Source organism: Leptidea sinapis, chromosome 46, assembly GCF_905404315.1.
Source record: "Leptidea sinapis chromosome 46, ilLepSina1.1, whole genome shotgun sequence".
NCBI classification, from domain to species: Eukaryota; Metazoa; Arthropoda; class Insecta; order Lepidoptera; family Pieridae; genus Leptidea; species Leptidea sinapis.
The window spans coordinates 5,605,756-5,622,160 of record NC_066310.1 but is presented as its reverse complement, the minus strand read 5'-3'; the positions used below and the strand labels follow the sequence as shown (position 1 = coordinate 5,622,160).

Here is a 16,405-nt window from a genome sequence, read left to right as displayed (position 1 = left end):
ATAGTGACGAATGACACAACATATCAAATGAAGTGGAATCAAGATAAGAAATTACATTATAATTGGTACTCTATGGTAGAAAAATTTTGTTCTAATGTGTCGTTTTAATGTATTTGAGGAAACCAATCTGATAATGGTGGAGCAGTTGCGTTATATTTAAATAAGAGCCATTAACTGGTTTTCAAATGGGCTCAAATTTTGTGTATTCGAGTATTTTCGGTGAAAATACCGTAAAACAGACCTTATGATGTAGTGAAAAAGTGGGCCTAGGAACTCCTATTAAAGAAAACGTATAGGCCTCACCCAACGTTATGTAAGAATAATACGCCCCCTAGGGGTTTAGATGGGAAAGTAATAAAACAAGCAATGAAAATATAGACCCCACGCACCCCAAGTGTAATCATATGATATGGTACTTACATCATGTAATCATGATGCATCTTTTCTCGAATATACCAAAAAAATACTCTAAAGTATTTAAAAGTGTTCTATTGCAAAGTCTATGCATATCAGACAAATAATTAAAAATGCAAAAAAATAAAGTTGACATGGTATGTTATTAATTGGGAATCTGTAAAAGTGATATACCACAACAAATTATAATAATTTAATCTCAGCAGGAAGTTGCTTTCAAGATTTATTTTTTCTGACATTCCAGTTTCTATAACAAACAGTCTCCACGAGTGTTGCTGATTCATTTCTTCTGTAAAATGATAGAGAATGTCAACAAATTTTAGTTTTGTTAGCCCTGGAGAAATAATTAAAATTTTAAATTTTCTAGACATGAAAAAAAACGTGTGTGGCATTTCTGTTTAAATACTAAGTTCAATAATTGATGTCATGCACACTATCTTGCAATTGTCTTTAATAATTTTATTAAACATGGCGTGTTTCCTAAAAACAAAGTAAAATTACACCAATATTTAAGTCGGGATGAATTTTGACCCGAATAACTATGGTCCTGTGTCGGTTTTGCCGACCCTTATTAAAATTTTTAAAATATTTTTTGGCCAAATGCTTACTTACTTACTGTTTAATTTGGCTTTATTAGGGGACGTTTAACAACGGAAGCAGGTGTTGAGCTAAGCAAGAATATTGATGCGTGGGAGGAATCGCAGAATGCACTTGACATCTTCTGTGATTTATCTAAGGCTTTTGATTGTATTCAACGCTGGTCAGGAAGCTATATGTACTATGGCATAAAAGGAACTGCGCTCGATGTTCTGATTTCATATCTAAACAATAGAATTCAGAAGGTTGACGTTAATCGCAGGAGATCTCCTGGGACTCCTCCCAGTGTGATAGTACCACAAGGGTCTATTCTTGAACCGTTCCTCTTCCTTATCTATATAAATGGTCTTCCTAATTTTATAGAAAAAAAACATAAAGTAGTATTGCTTGTGGACGACACTTCACTTTGACACAGTAAACGATATTTTCTGACATCGTGTACTGGTTTAGTGCTAATAAGAATAAGTTAAATAGCAAGAAAATGAAATTTATAAAATTTATCGTATCAAATGTCAAAAATAATATAAATGCAAGTGTTATGTTAAATGGAGAGAAGATAAGACCGGTGAAATCTGGTATATTTCTTGGCATTACTCAGGATTTCAAATTACAATCGGGCCCCCATATTGAAGTATTGGCGAACAGACTTACTTCGCAGCATGCGTGGATAAAAATATTAGAAAATTAAATGACATAGATATAGTGCGATTATTATACATATACAGATGGTCTCGATGGTAAGTCTCATTTGCCTAGTAGTTTAACAAGCTACGGCGCCTTTCAGACCGAAACACAGTAATGCTTACACATTACTGCTTCACGGCAAAATAGCAGTTGCGGTACCCATAATCCTGCCGGCATCCTGTGCAAAGGAACCTCCCACTGGTAACAATCTTAATATAATCTGATGTACCTGAAATAACTGGGCAAATGAGACTTAACAACTTATGTTTTAAGGTGACGAGCGCAATTGTTGTGTTGCTCAGAGTTTTTGGGTTTTTCAAGAATCCTGAGCGGCACTCCTTTGTAATGGGTAGGGCGTATCAATTACCATGAGCTGAATGTCCTGCTCGTCTCGTCCCTTATCTAGTAGAATCCTCATAAATTTAACAATATATTTATAATTAAATTTCTTTTATTTTATTTTCGTTCAGTGAGCAAGCAAACAAGTCAATCCTATGCGAAAGTTTATATTAATTTTAATTTCATTTCCATTTTAATTTCGTAAAGCTACTGTAAAAGGCGTGTCTCGCATAAGATTGGTTCTCGCTCGCGGAATTACGAGCAGCTGCTCGTAATTCCTTGTAGCGCGTCCATCCGGTATTCGCTCCAGTAAGGCTGGATGACTCACCATACCACGCAAAATTTTCCATTAATATATAACCAGGAGTACGTCCCTCCTAGTTTCTAGTTTATTATACCTTACAAATATCAACGATGTGTTCACGGAAGTTACAATTCGCATTGAAACGAACTCCAAGATCTTTGATTTTGTTGACACGCTGCAAAGGCTGGTTGTCTAGATGGTATGTGTAATGCTGTGGATACCGAAATCGACTAAATGATGTCACCGAGCATTTGTCAATGTTAAAATATAATTGATTATCCCGACTCCATTTTAATATTCTATTTATATCATCTTGTAATTTGATATGATCCAATTCGACTTTTATTTGCAGCGAAAGCTTAAGGTCATCAGCAAATAACAAACATGTTGATTCACGGACGATTTCTGGCAGATCATTAATCATAATGATAAATTGGAGGGGTCCTAAATTGCTGCCCTGACTTACATAAAGTAGACTGTCTTGCCGGGCGTCTACGGTACCGTCGAAGTTGAACTACAGTCCACGATTTGAACTAGTCCATCGACTAGTCGACGAAAGAAAATGGACGGTCTAGTTTCGTTCACACTTAATACGTCGACGAACCATCGCTAGTTAAAATCTCTGTTCGCCAATATTTGTATACATTAGAACTAGTAAGTTTATTTCATGTTTATTCTTTCAAAAAATTATTTTATGAAAAAATTTACATACTCTAAGTAAAACAGCCGTAAGACAGGGCAAAAAGTCTAGGAACAAAAAAGAAAAAACATGCCTTACAATCAATGTCATGTCATCTATAATCTATTTTGACATTTATAACAAAAGCGGCGTTCAGACTTGGGTCTTATACTGAGACGGAAAAGCGAAAAGAAAACTACCTAATTTACAAACTTATTTTAATGTGCAAATACAATTCCACAACTATTAAACATTTCAGTGATGATGTCAACTACAGATGGGGATGTAACCCATGAACGAGAAGATGGCGAGGTCAATAAAAATATATCAACTTTGTTAATTCTTCGTTTTATCGTAGTTTTCACCTGTCTATTACGTTCTACTTTAGAAAAAGTGTATTACATGTTTTTATATTTACAGTTGGTGGATTCTGATGTTGAAGAGGGTACCTATATACCGTTAGAGAGACCAATTTTTAACCCGCCTTCTTTGGTGAATATGCAAATTCAAGATGAACAGAGCGAAGAAGAATCACTTACAGGGTCTTCAGGCTCCGAATCAGATGATGAGCGACAAAGAAGGCCTAAAAGGTCGAAAGTAAGGCCAAGGCGCCCCCAGCAACAACAAGCTGGTCGTAATAAAAAATATGATATATGGTGCCAACCTTTGCAGGTAAGCATATTTAAAAATTTTACAGTATATGTAATGTTGAGGTATTATAACAGAAACAACTATTAAACTTCCAATTTGCCAATCATTAAGAGATATTTTTAATTTTTAGGAAGACCTTCTTACTGATAATATGGTGAGTTGTGATGTGTCCAAGACAAAGAAGAGTGATTATGGTGTTGAATCTTATGATTATAAAATTAAGTATAGACTAAGCAAGAAGTGTGTACCAAATGTTTTTACAAATAATAGTGACCACAGCAATCATAACAATAAAAGAAGATTTTCGGAAAGATCAAATGTCAAACTAAGACTTGGGAAAAGGGTGAACAGCCATCAGCCTAGAGAAGAGAAACAAAACCCTAGATATTTGCCTGATTTAGCTGTAACTGTAGAGGATCCTGTGATTCACATCGGATCTGATATTGCAGAAAATTTGGCTGAAGAAAAAAAGGAATTAGTTGGTATGTAACCTTTATGTCTCTATTGAATATCACTTAATTTATAAATGATATGGTTACTACTAACTTTAGAAAGTCATTATTTGGTCGTTTACTAAGCTGCCACACCGGCGATGGCTCACAAGCCATTCCTGTCTTACCAACTCCAAGGTCAACGGGCTTGGGTTACAAAATAAAATTTATTGCTTTTGAAGTGTTTGGGCTTGCAAGCTAGCCCTTTGTTAGATAACATAAACAATAGATACTGCATAATTTAAACAAATTTCATATAAAGTAGGGCTGTCATGCATTTTTTATGATTTTAGATTTACCTACAGATAACATTTCTATTATTACTAATGAATGTAGTAATTTTTTATAACTAAAACATACTTCGAAATACTAATTATTAATAGAATAGTTACATCATAGATAATATACAAAAGAATTTTTAAATCAAATGCTACAGATAATTTATACGGCTGACCATATTTTGATGGCTTGTCATATATTACACAGGTAAAGTTTTAAAATTAAATATTTTTACTTATATAGTCTGTTAAATTACTTTATGATTGACTTTATCTTTTATAGTTTTTCTTGTTTAATTTTTTGCTGAATAATAAACATTAAATAAACAAAAGTGCAATAAATACATGCGAAATATAAAAGTCGAAACACAATGCTAATGGTTGAAGCGCAGTGTGACATCAAAGTCTTGATAAATAAGCAATGGTATGGTTCGAAGATATTTTTTTTGGTGATAAGATATATATTAAGTTTTGTGTTGGTTTTTTATTATTCAATAGTCTGTATTATTATTATGTACAATGACTGAAAGTGTATTTGTTAAAACACAATCAGATAATCTTCCAAAAATAGGCATATGATGCTATTTGATGACACGTTTTTTGTGTTTCAAACTCAAATTTTATTTCTGCTGAATTAAAAAAAGTGAAAGCTACAAATTAATTAATGTGATAAATAATTTAATTTTAAAGTTATTATCAATTTATATTTTCTTACATTAACTTATGTAAAAAATAATATCTCTCACTCCCCGTGGAGGTATCGAAATCATAAGTTCGTGCGGCGGTTCCTACACAGTAAGCTAGCGAGTAAGGACGCTAGAGCAAGCAGTAACACACGCGCTAGTTTTGTTCACCTCAAAGAGTATAATAATATATAGGGAAAAGAGAGCCCTCTCTACCCATTATAAGCTGTCTATTTGAAAACTAGCGCCATCTGGAGATTGGCCCCGAAAATAACTATATATAAGCTCGAAATTATAAAATTCATTTTTAATGTTGTGACGCAATTAAATAACTAACTCTACTTTTAATGTAGGTATTTCAATTTTTTACCATGTTGAAATTCCGCGTAGAGTTAGTTATTTAATTTTGTCACAACATAGAACATAAAGGTTAGATTTAGTAGTGTAAATATGCTAAATGGAACACGAGAGCTACATACATGCGCAAACGCTAGAAGTAGCCGCCATTTTATGACCAGTGACACAATTATAGAAAAGTTGAAAGCTTTCAAAGCGAGTGACAGCTGACAAAGCTTTCATTTTTGGTCCAATTAACAGATGGCACTACAGTCTTCTGAAAACGCACTTTAAGGTGTCTGTCCCACCCCTGGTTCACCTACTCCACTGGTCCGACCAATCTTTTTAAAATGGAGAAACATAAATAAAGCAAAGCATGTTAAGGGTCATTTCGATCCATATTTAAATTTTTTAAGCTTCCTAATGACCCTGCAACAATCTAATTTATAGAGATTATTATTATAATGACCATTCATTATAGCTACTTTTTTTTCCTTTAAACTAAGTAGGTTTGACTATGTCATGGCATACATTTCTATCTGCAACTAAAGTAGGTTTGAAAACTAAAGAATATTGTTTTAAAATTACGATTACATCCCTATTTATATTATAGAAAAAACTAGATAGGTACAGTTTTGGGTAAAGAGGACAACCCTATTGTCGTTAGAATAGGTAAGAGTCATGCAATACAAAGAGTGGCAATTTCTACATACATACATAAAATCACGCCTCTTTCCCGTGGGGGTAGGCAGAGACCATACTTGTTTCGCTTCGTTCACTTTCATACATGCTCTCCGGTTTAGGGTACTCTTGACCTGGCCTTTTTTCAAGACGTCCCTGATTTGATCTTGAAACGTCCGCCTAGGTCTACCCCTTCCAACACTTTCATTCACACTGGCCTTATACACTTTCTTCGTCGATCTTTCTTCATTCATTCTCTCGACATGTCCAAACCATCTCAGCAAGTGTTTGCAGATCGAGACTTCTGTAATATATTCTTTGGTATAAAATTGCATTCAATAAGCTCACCTTGTGTAACGTCAACATTATTCAAGTTGGTAATAATATTGCAGAAACATTCATTGACTTCTTTAAACCAATTGATTACAGTAAGGATTGTAGAGGTGCTCGGAGCAAGTAAAGCTATAGAAATCTATAAGGAGACACAGAAAATTGAAGCCGAAGGTGGAATGCTTGTAATGGTATGTATTTACATTTTGTATTCTGAATTCTGTAAAGTGTAAAGATGTGCTGGGTGTTTCTTCTCCCCATTTGAAAGCACTTTTACAAACTGGTTTACCTTCATGACATTTATTGCAATGTTGGACTAATGTTATTAGAGTTGGTTTTTATTTTTAATCTTTGTACAATACTAAGATATTTATGGACTACTAAATCATAATCATTCAGGTGAACAAGAAGAATTTAATTCTTCATTTCATTATAGTTTTCACTTTGTCTGTTTCATTCTACTTTAGATAAAGATTATTGAATTTTTTAGATTTACAGTTGGTGTAATATTTACGGACTACTGAATCACTATCATTTAGGTTAAGAACTTTTGTATTGTGTATATCAAAAAATAAAATTTATATAACTTTTTTTTTTTATGGAATAGGAGGACAAACGAGCGTACGGGTCACCTGGTGTTAAGTGATCACTGCCGCCCACATTCTCTTGCAACACCAGAGGAATCACAAGAGCGTTGCCGGCCTTTAAGGCAGGTGTACGCGCTTTTTTTGAAGGTACCCATGTCGTATTGTCCCGGAAACACCGCACAAGGAAGCTCATTCCATAGCTTTGTAGTACGAGGGAGAAAGCTCCTCGAAAACCGCTCTGTAGAGGACCGCCACACATCCAGATGGTGAGGATGAAATCCTAACTTGTGGCGTGTCGTGCGAAGGTGGAATTCGGCGGCAGGAATCAGGTTAAACAGCTCTTCGGAACACTCCCCGTGATAAATGCGGTAGAAGACACACAATGAAGCGACGTCTCTACGCAACGCCAAGAGATCCAGCCGTTCACAGAGCACTGAGTCCGCGACAATTCGAGCTGCTCTACGTTGCACGCGGTCAAATGGATCGAGCAGATACTGGGGTGCGCCAGACCAGAGATGACAGCAATACTCCATGTGTTGCCGGACCTGCGCTTTGTAGAGCGCTAGAATGTGGGCCGGCTTGAAGTATTGCCGTGCTCTATTGATGACGCCCAGCTTCTTCGAAGCCAATTTGGCTTTGCCCTCCAGATGGCCACGGAATTGGCAATCGCTCGAGATTTCGAGACCCAGTAATCCGATACTAGGCGCGGCTTTAAGAGAAGTGTTCTCGAAGAGCGGTGATACGACAAATGGGGTTTTTTTAGTGGTAAACGCGCAAACTTGAGTCTTCTGGGGGTTAAATTGGATTAGGTTCAATTTACCCCATTCCGCGACCTTCTCGAGAGAGGACTCGATAGAAGACACAAGTTTCTCCCGGCACTGGTCGACGATTTCCCGAGAGAGACCTGCATGGCCCGTGTATACGGCATCACCAGTGCTGTCGTCCGCATAGCAATGTATGTTGGAGGTGTCCAACATATCATTGATATGCAGAAGAAACAGCGTAGGAGATAGCACACAGCCTTGGGGCACTCCAGCATTCACGGGCTTCGGGTTCGAGCAATATCCGTCGACAACGACCTGTATGCTACGCCCAGTGAGGTCCACTTGCACAAGCTCTCGGAAAGCCCAAATGATGGAAGTTTTGAGAGGAGCGCCTTGTGCCATACACGATCAAAGGCCTTCGCTATATCCAGGCTAACTGCCGGCCTTCCCCCTTGCTTTCAATAGCCGCCGCCCATCTATGTGTTAGGTTTACCAGAAGATCACCTGCCGACCGTCCATGGCGAAAGCCGTACTGTCGGTCGTTGATCAACTGGTGACCCTCTAGGTATACTAAAAGCTGGCGGCTAATTATGCTCTCCATGATTTTAGAGAGCAGGGAGGTGATAGCAATAGGCCTGTAGTTCGCCGGATCCGAACTGTCTCCTAATATAGTAGTCTCCTAATAACCTATCTATTTTGTTTAATAATGAATACATTGGTATTTTAAAAATATTTACTTCTGTTCAAATGTATATTGTTACAATATAATATTATGGTTTTTAAGTAAAATCCTCACTATTTGATTAAAATTATTATTTTTTTTAGTTATATAAAGTATTTCAACAAATGCACTCACATTTATAGAAATACTAGCTGACCCAGCAAACGTTGTATTGCCGATATTAAAATCGCGATACAAAAGTAACTTGATCGTAGATGGGTGAAAATTTGAAGTTGTATGTATTTTTTAATGCTGACTCATAATCAAACAAATTTAAAAAAAAAAACTGTCAAAAAAAATTAAAAAAAAAATTCGTGTGGTTCACCCTTAACATTTAGGGGTATGAAAAATAAATGTTGGCCGATTCTCAGACCTACTCAATATGCTCACAAAATTTCATGAGAATCGGTCAAGTCATTTCGGAGGAGTACGGGAACGAACATTGTGACACGAGAATTTTATATATAAGATTATGTAGTGAATAATATGTATCAATTATCAGAGCACTGGTATGCTGCTGTTCTGCTCAGTTCCAAGATCCAGCTAAGTATAGGCCTATTACTAATGCATCATTCTCGAAATCATCAAGATTATTATAAGCCAGCCCTTGGCATACCTAAACGATCACAAGCTGATCATTACCTAGAGTTCTCATACGCCTAAGCCCACATACACTTGTATTCAAAGCTGTGTGGTTTCAAGTCTGTGTTCAATCACTGACATAATTAATTATTCTGAATACTTATCAGAAATATATGTTGGATATCCACCATGTGAAATCTTAATATATATAAATTCAGTGTCCTGATGTTTGTTTCGAGTGAAGTGCTTAACTAATGAACGGTTTTAATGTGGATTACTTCATGGAGTGCAGTTTAGTCCAACTTGAGAGAGTTTTTTTTAGTTTTTATTTCGATTGTTAGTTTTATTTCCAATATTTGTTTATATTTGTACTGCTGTGAGACAATTTCACTGTAACAACAGGGAGCATATTTTACTCTTTTACTCCATACTCTTACTTTAATAATTCTTGATGCTATGAAACATTATTGACAAATTCATAAAAACAGTATTTTATTTATTATGTACAGAACAATGTCCAACTCCGGCAAACGCGCGCCTCTGCAGTGCCTATTTAGCACATACAATGAAATATTTTCAGATATCGATATATTAGGTATATCGGAACTACAGTTCAGATCAGCAATTAATAGCACATTGAAACAGCATCAACTTAAATAATGTTATTAACTTAAATATTCTCATTGGAGACATATCTAACCTCATAATAATATTGTAAGCAACATCTGTTTGTAATAATCTCTTGATAACTGCGTTATTAGAGTCTGCTTTTCTTTCTTCTTATCTAACACTTATATAGTAACCCGTGGACATTGTCTTTGGTTATGCACTTAGTACTACATATGTTATTTCTTCCTCTAATGTAATCATCTAGTGTGTAATTGTTTTATGTCCCAAATAAAATAAAATAAAATGTCTGTCGCGTCAGCTAGTTTATGTATAAAAAATACATTAAATATGTTTCTCTGTTATAGAATGGTAAGAGACGCCGAACTCCGGGGGGGGTTTACTTTTTCCTGTTGAAACGAGACGATGATGTCTCTATGGAAATGGTGAATAAGATATTCAGTGAGGATCGTAGGGAGAACGCACGACGAATCAAGAGGAGTCGTCAGAAAGTTGTGGAGCAACTAAAGCAGAGTCTAACAGGTATTGTATACTATTTTAAAAATGATCTGTACCGTCATTTCTGTGTATTTGAATGTTAACTGTAAACTAGATCCAGTAGATGAAGCCTTTGCAAGAGGATCTTTACAAGTAAGCAAAGATTTCGTTATAACGATGGTTAGAAGAGAGCAGGGTTTCAACTCTGTATGCACTTTTAACCCCACATTGTCTAATTATTTTGGAACGAATAAAAATTTGGGGCAAATTATTGAATTATACTGACAAAATATATTTTCTCTTTATGAATAATAATAGTTGGAAATATAATTAATTTGTATAATTCATATGTTAAAAATGAAATACCAATCAGTCTTATTACTATTGATTTTTTTAGGCCCAATATTGGAGAAGCCTCTCAAATTTCAATATTATTCTTTCAAGGGAGTTTCAAATCCTGACATGATGCACTATCCTAAGTAAAACTTCGCTTGGACATAATTGATCCCATTGGAGATTGTAATGATTTCAATTGTTTTTCTCCTTTCATAAACATCAGATATTAATTTACTGTTATATATCAAAACTTTAAGTTTATTATATACTTTACATTGGCAAAAAGAAATGCGAATTGGCGAATGAAATGTTTGTCATTTCTTTGACACTGTTTTAAAGTAGGTACCCCTGTTATGAACTAGACATAAATAGTTACTGGATCATAATACAGCTGAAATTTCGGATGCTTATAGAAATTATTACATAAGATATCAAAATAAATAATGTAATTAGTAATTTTATTCACTTCTTTGTTGCAGATTCTGAACTGCCGTCGTTGTTGTCTCGAGGGGAAGCCACCGTTCAAAGCGAGCACGGGTCGAACCCGCCGCCTTCTCCCGCAACAGACGCTCGCGAAGGCTCCAGCGATACAGACGCACACTCGCGCCCCGCCTCTCCCCTCCCCGACGCTGACACACCGCTGGAGGAGGAACCAAGTTCACACACCACGACCTCTGTGCCTTCACAAGACACAAGTAGGCCATTCCATGACACCAGGCAGCTGCAGGAATATGACGATGACTGCTTAGAGGTGATGTGCAACGATGATATAATGGACCTGTTCTAGCTGGATTGGAAACGGTTCAACTTTGGGACTTGTTTTACTTTATTGTAATATAACTACACTATGAAATATTTAAGTTATAAGCAGTTGCGATTAAATTGCTGCATGAGGATATTGAAATTATTAAAGTTCCTGCTCGCAATGCCATCTGTTCGCTTTATGTGAATGAGAATGAAATAAATTAATGAGAGAAAATGTGTGTAATATCAATCTAGAAACACGGAAACTTATTAAAAATATATCATTGATGATTCCTGACATCAGAGGGTGTCAATGTTAAATAATGTTTAGTTTGTTATGATATTTTTGTAATATTATGTTATTCAAGAGAAATACCAAATCTTATAAATTGAGACACAGACACATTCTCGCTTATGCTGTCAATATGATCCATTAATATTAGGTATGACAATTTTACAAGAAGTCTGTATCAGTATGGAAATAATATTTTATACAAAGTTTTACATACCATACTAATACTTCTATACTAAGGCATCACCTCCACGAGCGAGTTCATCGTTGCACATACAAATTTACATATATAACTATACACAGCAATCACTGTGAGTGCATTTCATCTACTCATTGAACTCTCGCTTTAAGCTCATTGTCAAATGATTTCCTTACAAGGAAGCAAGGAGAGTTTCCATAATGACCTGGATTGATTTTTATATAAGAGGGCTCAAACGGGAAAGAGGCTAATGGAATGGGGAGTGGTGAGGCAACCGCCCATGGACATACGCAACACCAAGGGACATAAGATGTGTTGCTGGCCTATAATAATACCCTTAACTCTTGGAGATTACCCGATGAGTATAGGTCACAATTGGCATGATGCACTCGCTCGTGGAGGCAGAGCCTCATATGTCTTCCTGCAACTAAGTGTACTGCCTATAGGAATGATTTTGGTTTTTTTGTCACTTGAAATAAGGTGGACCACTTATGATTTACCATGTTTAGCGGAGTCATTTGTCAATAACTATCAAAATAATCGAGTAGTAACACATCACAAACATTATAGTATTGTATGTGTTAGGTTGTTGCGGTATAGTTTTTTTACACTAATGACATTTAGTTTACAGTATTAAGATCTTATAACTGACTGTTTTTATTTGTTTTACTTTTAAGGCCTTTTGTTTACAACATATGTGCAAACGTCATAATATATTCATTACTTGTGTATTTAGTTATAGTAGTAATTATTATGTCATTTTTTGTTGGCTTTTATGTTAAAATGTGCTATATGTGTGTATGAATCCTTTGGATATCCTTAGACCCGGCGCGCCCTGTATCTCTTCTGTGTGTGACCCACTCTTGTTCGAGTCAGGTGTTTCCCACCCCTGACTGCCATCACCTACCAGTGGGAGGCTCCTTTGCACTGGATGCCGGCTACATTATGGGTACCACAACGGCGTCTATTTATGCCGTGAAGCAGTAATGTGTAAGCATTACTTAGGTTCGGTCGGAAGGGCACCGTAGCTAGTGAAATTACTGGGCAAATGAGACTTAACATCTTATGTCTCAAGTAGACGAGCGCAGTTGTAGTGCCGCTCAGAATTTTTGGGGTTTTTCAATAATCCTGAGCGGCACTGCTTTGTAATGGGCAGGGCGTATCAATTACCATCAGCTGAACATCCTGCTCGTCTCATCCCTTATTTACATAAAAAAAAAGACGTATTCCCCCAACTTGCGAGAGCCTCCTTAGTGGGGTCCGCGTATTCCCATATCAGGGGCTTTTGTGATCCGTGGTCCCAAGTACTCAGTCCTTAGTTAATACTAAGTGGCTGCACCCTTAGACCCTGCAAGTTACTTAACATCGCTTGGAACGGTGCTAGCTGACTAATCCAAAGATTTGCTACCTGCTTTAAGGTAAGCTACACTGAAAAAAAATTAAAATTGACACAAAGATAATTCGCACCTTTTTTGGTACTTGTTTTTCTAACACAAGTCATATAACAAACTTCAAGGCCCTTTTTTAATTTAATGGACATCCCTGCCGCCCAAAAGATCTAAATTTGATCGACTTATATTCTGTGGACATACATTTAAAATTAATTTAATCGGTGAAACTTGCCTTATTCAAATTCAAATATTTTTATTCAAAATAGGATTTAAAATCACTTATTGAACGTCAAAATCTACCACCAATTCAAAAGAGACTGCCTCAGACCTGAGAAGAATGGGCGCAAGAAACTCAGCGGGCTTTTTTTGTAAATATAAAATATGGATTACAATGTAATATCGTACAATAATCATTTATAATTAAAGAGCCTGAGGGTGTTCGCTTTATTCCCAGTCCGTGGTGTCATTAAGAAAATCGTGTATGCTATAATAACCTTTCCCACACAAACGTTTTTTAACAATTCTTTTAAATTTCGTAACACATTTGTTTTGTACATTTTCTGGGATCATATTGTAGAAGCATATACATCGCCCAACAAAAGACTTACTAACTCGACCCAACCGAGCAGTAGGCATAACAAGTTTATTTTTGTTCCTCGTGTTAACATTATGAATGTCAGTTTCTAGAAAATTCCTCAATGTGCTTATGAACATACAATACATTATCAAAAATGTATTGAGAAGCAACAGTCAAAATGTTTATTTCTTTAAACTTTTCTCTTAATGATTATTTAGGACCTAGGTTATAAATCGCGCGAATAACCCTCTTCTGCAGCACAAAGATGGTATCAATATTTGCCGCATTGCCCCATAACAATAGTATTAATATCGGCCGCACTGCCCCATAATAATTAACCTTATTCTCTTCAAACCCAACATTGAGTAAAAAAAACAAGTGCGCAATGCAGCGAAAACCATTTTATGCAAATATTAACCAAGATGTTGAAAATATTTTATTATAATCTTTTATAAAAAATAAAGTAAAACTCTAACAAACTTAACTTTTTCTTCGAATATTGCGTTATTAGAAATCAGTCGCACAAGGTATGCTTTTTTGAAGATACACTTCTTTTTGCGCGTTAGGGAAAATTATCTATATATTAGAGTGAATTTTTACGCTGCGCGTGTCACGCAATTTCGACACCCTTCAGCTACCAAGCCTCTTGTAACTAAAATGTCTACTGAACCACAAATAATGGACGAGATGCAAATAAATTTCAATATATAACTAACTTAATTTTTTATTACGTTAAAGAAAAAATACTTCTTGCGTGCGTACATGAGTACACACACACACTTTTTTTTAATTATTTTTCTTCAAGTTTTACTTCAATCGTGTTGCAGTTCTTGTAATATGTCCCAGAAGAAGCCTGTCAACAGACATCTTGAGACATAGTGGACATAATAAACAGCTTTTTGTAATTAGGCCCACATCTCTTAAATCTTGTATATCTGAAAATTTATTGAAGTAAGCGTTACTTTGCGGAAATCCATAGTTATATAAATGATTTGAGTTTTCTTTAGTGTTAATTCCGCCAATATTTGTCTTTAAACAATTCGACACGTGTTTCGCCTCTACACGAGGCTTCCTCAGGACGTGTTGTCCCGCCAAAATCTGGCACAAGACAGTCTCGAAACACGTGTCGAATTGTTTAAAGACAAATATTGGCGGAATTAACACTAAAGAAAACTCAAATCATTTATATAATTTTGTATATCTACAATAAAATTACTGGTGTCGTCTCCATATTTTTCACTATTCTATCAAGTCTTAAATTATTTTTGTATTCTAATTACTTAGTTCGATCACAGTTCATAAAAAGTAAAATTCGTAGTTACATTTACCATTATGTTTTGGGTTTAAATTAGCTTTTAGTAAAAAAGAGAAAGATAAATTGTCATAGACACAATTGCTTTGCAAATTGTTACAAATGATAAGCTGAGATACATATTATTTAGAATGTTGTGTCAACCTTAGATTGAGGATTGGTCTCCACTGCGCTCCAACTAGATATCGCACTACCTAAGCACGATAGCTTTTTTATTACGGCGACTATAAGATGCTTGTGTGTGTGCCATCTTGACACTCAATGGCATCTTTCAAATTTTTATAACATACGCTTCGTGTTATTTTCTATTGCAATAAAATATAAAATACTGATGATATGTGACCCCAGTGTCTTTTTTTTGTAGTATTATTTTTACAAAGTTTTACTACGCAACCCGGGATTTTTGTCTCAATTATTAGCAAAGTTTAAAAGAACACGTGGCACGTCAATGTCACACATTTTTCGAGACTGGCTCGAGAACGCGTAGTATTCGTTGCCGCACTTTGTGACTATTATGCCTGCGGTATCTAGTTGGAGCGCAGCGGCCAATCGTTAATCTAAGACGTTAACGTATTTCGTTTGCCAATGTTGAGAAAAGCATAATTATCTTACAATTTATTCGGTTATATGAAGTTATGTTTGTATGTCGACTTAAGACTAATAGCACATAAGAAATGGTGCAGAAAGCACACTGGAAAACTTTCATATAACGAAGAAGTTTAAAGCATTTTATGATGCAGTACTGCATATTGGTTTTATTGTACATAGGTTAATATTGTCTGTGTTGTACAGTGAAGTGTGGTAGCCAGGACGATATAATATTATTTGTACTTTACATTTTGTAGACAACATTTGTTTTATTTCAATCCTTTTAATGTCCCGTAACCGAAGGGCAAACAAACAGAATTAGAATCAACTGACTATGCCGTATTGCCGCCAAAACAACAAATATAAAAATCAGTGTGGCAAATTCGAAAATGGCTGCCAAGCAAACTAAAACAATGTTCCTTTAGAATTAAATAGTACTAAGTGTTAAATTATAATAATATATTGGAATGCAACACATCAGTAATATTATTAATGGCGAAGAACTTGTACGATGGCTTTTAGGTCTATAGTTACTAATATCATCTAAATCTTCCACCTTCGCACGACACGCCACAAGTTAGGATATCATCCCCACCATCTGGATGTGTGGCGGTCCTCCACAGTGCGGTTTTCAAGGAGCTTTCTTCCTCGTACTACAAAGCTGTGGAATGAGCTTCCTTATGTGGTGTATCCGCGACGATACGACATGGGTACCTTCAAAAAAAGCGCATACTCCTTCCT

At 35.8% G+C, this 16,405-nt stretch overlaps 1 protein-coding gene across 1 annotated transcript; it reads left to right on the top strand.

Annotated features, from left to right (window-relative positions):
• The first annotated feature begins 3,169 nt into the window (after nucleotides 1-3,169).
• LOC126977971 (phosphorylated adapter RNA export protein) lies at nucleotides 3,170-15,925 on the top strand. Its single transcript, XM_050826694.1, has 6 exons — nucleotides 3,170-3,329; nucleotides 3,438-3,689; nucleotides 3,799-4,150; nucleotides 6,567-6,658; nucleotides 10,096-10,270; nucleotides 11,041-15,925. Exons 1-6 carry the CDS (start codon nucleotides 3,279-3,281, stop codon nucleotides 11,346-11,348), a joined length of 1,230 nt encoding a protein of 409 aa, XP_050682651.1. The 5' UTR covers nucleotides 3,170-3,278; the 3' UTR covers nucleotides 11,349-15,925.
• Nucleotides 15,926-16,405: the final 480 nt, after the last annotated feature.

What these genes read in the sequence shown, in the direction of transcription:
- LOC126977971 (XM_050826694.1), top strand. Translation starts at nt 3,279, where the DNA reads ATGATGTCAACTACAGATGGGGATGTAACCCATGAACGAGAAGATGGC. An exon ending in ATGAACGAGAAGATGGCGAG is followed by an intron (nt 3,330 to 3,437) that starts GTCAATAAAAAT and finishes TTATATTTACAG; the next exon opens with TTGGTGGATTCTGATGTTGA. An exon ending in AGAAAAAAAGGAATTAGTTG is followed by an intron (nt 4,151 to 6,566) that starts GTATGTAACCTT and finishes AATTGATTACAG; the next exon opens with TAAGGATTGTAGAGGTGCTC.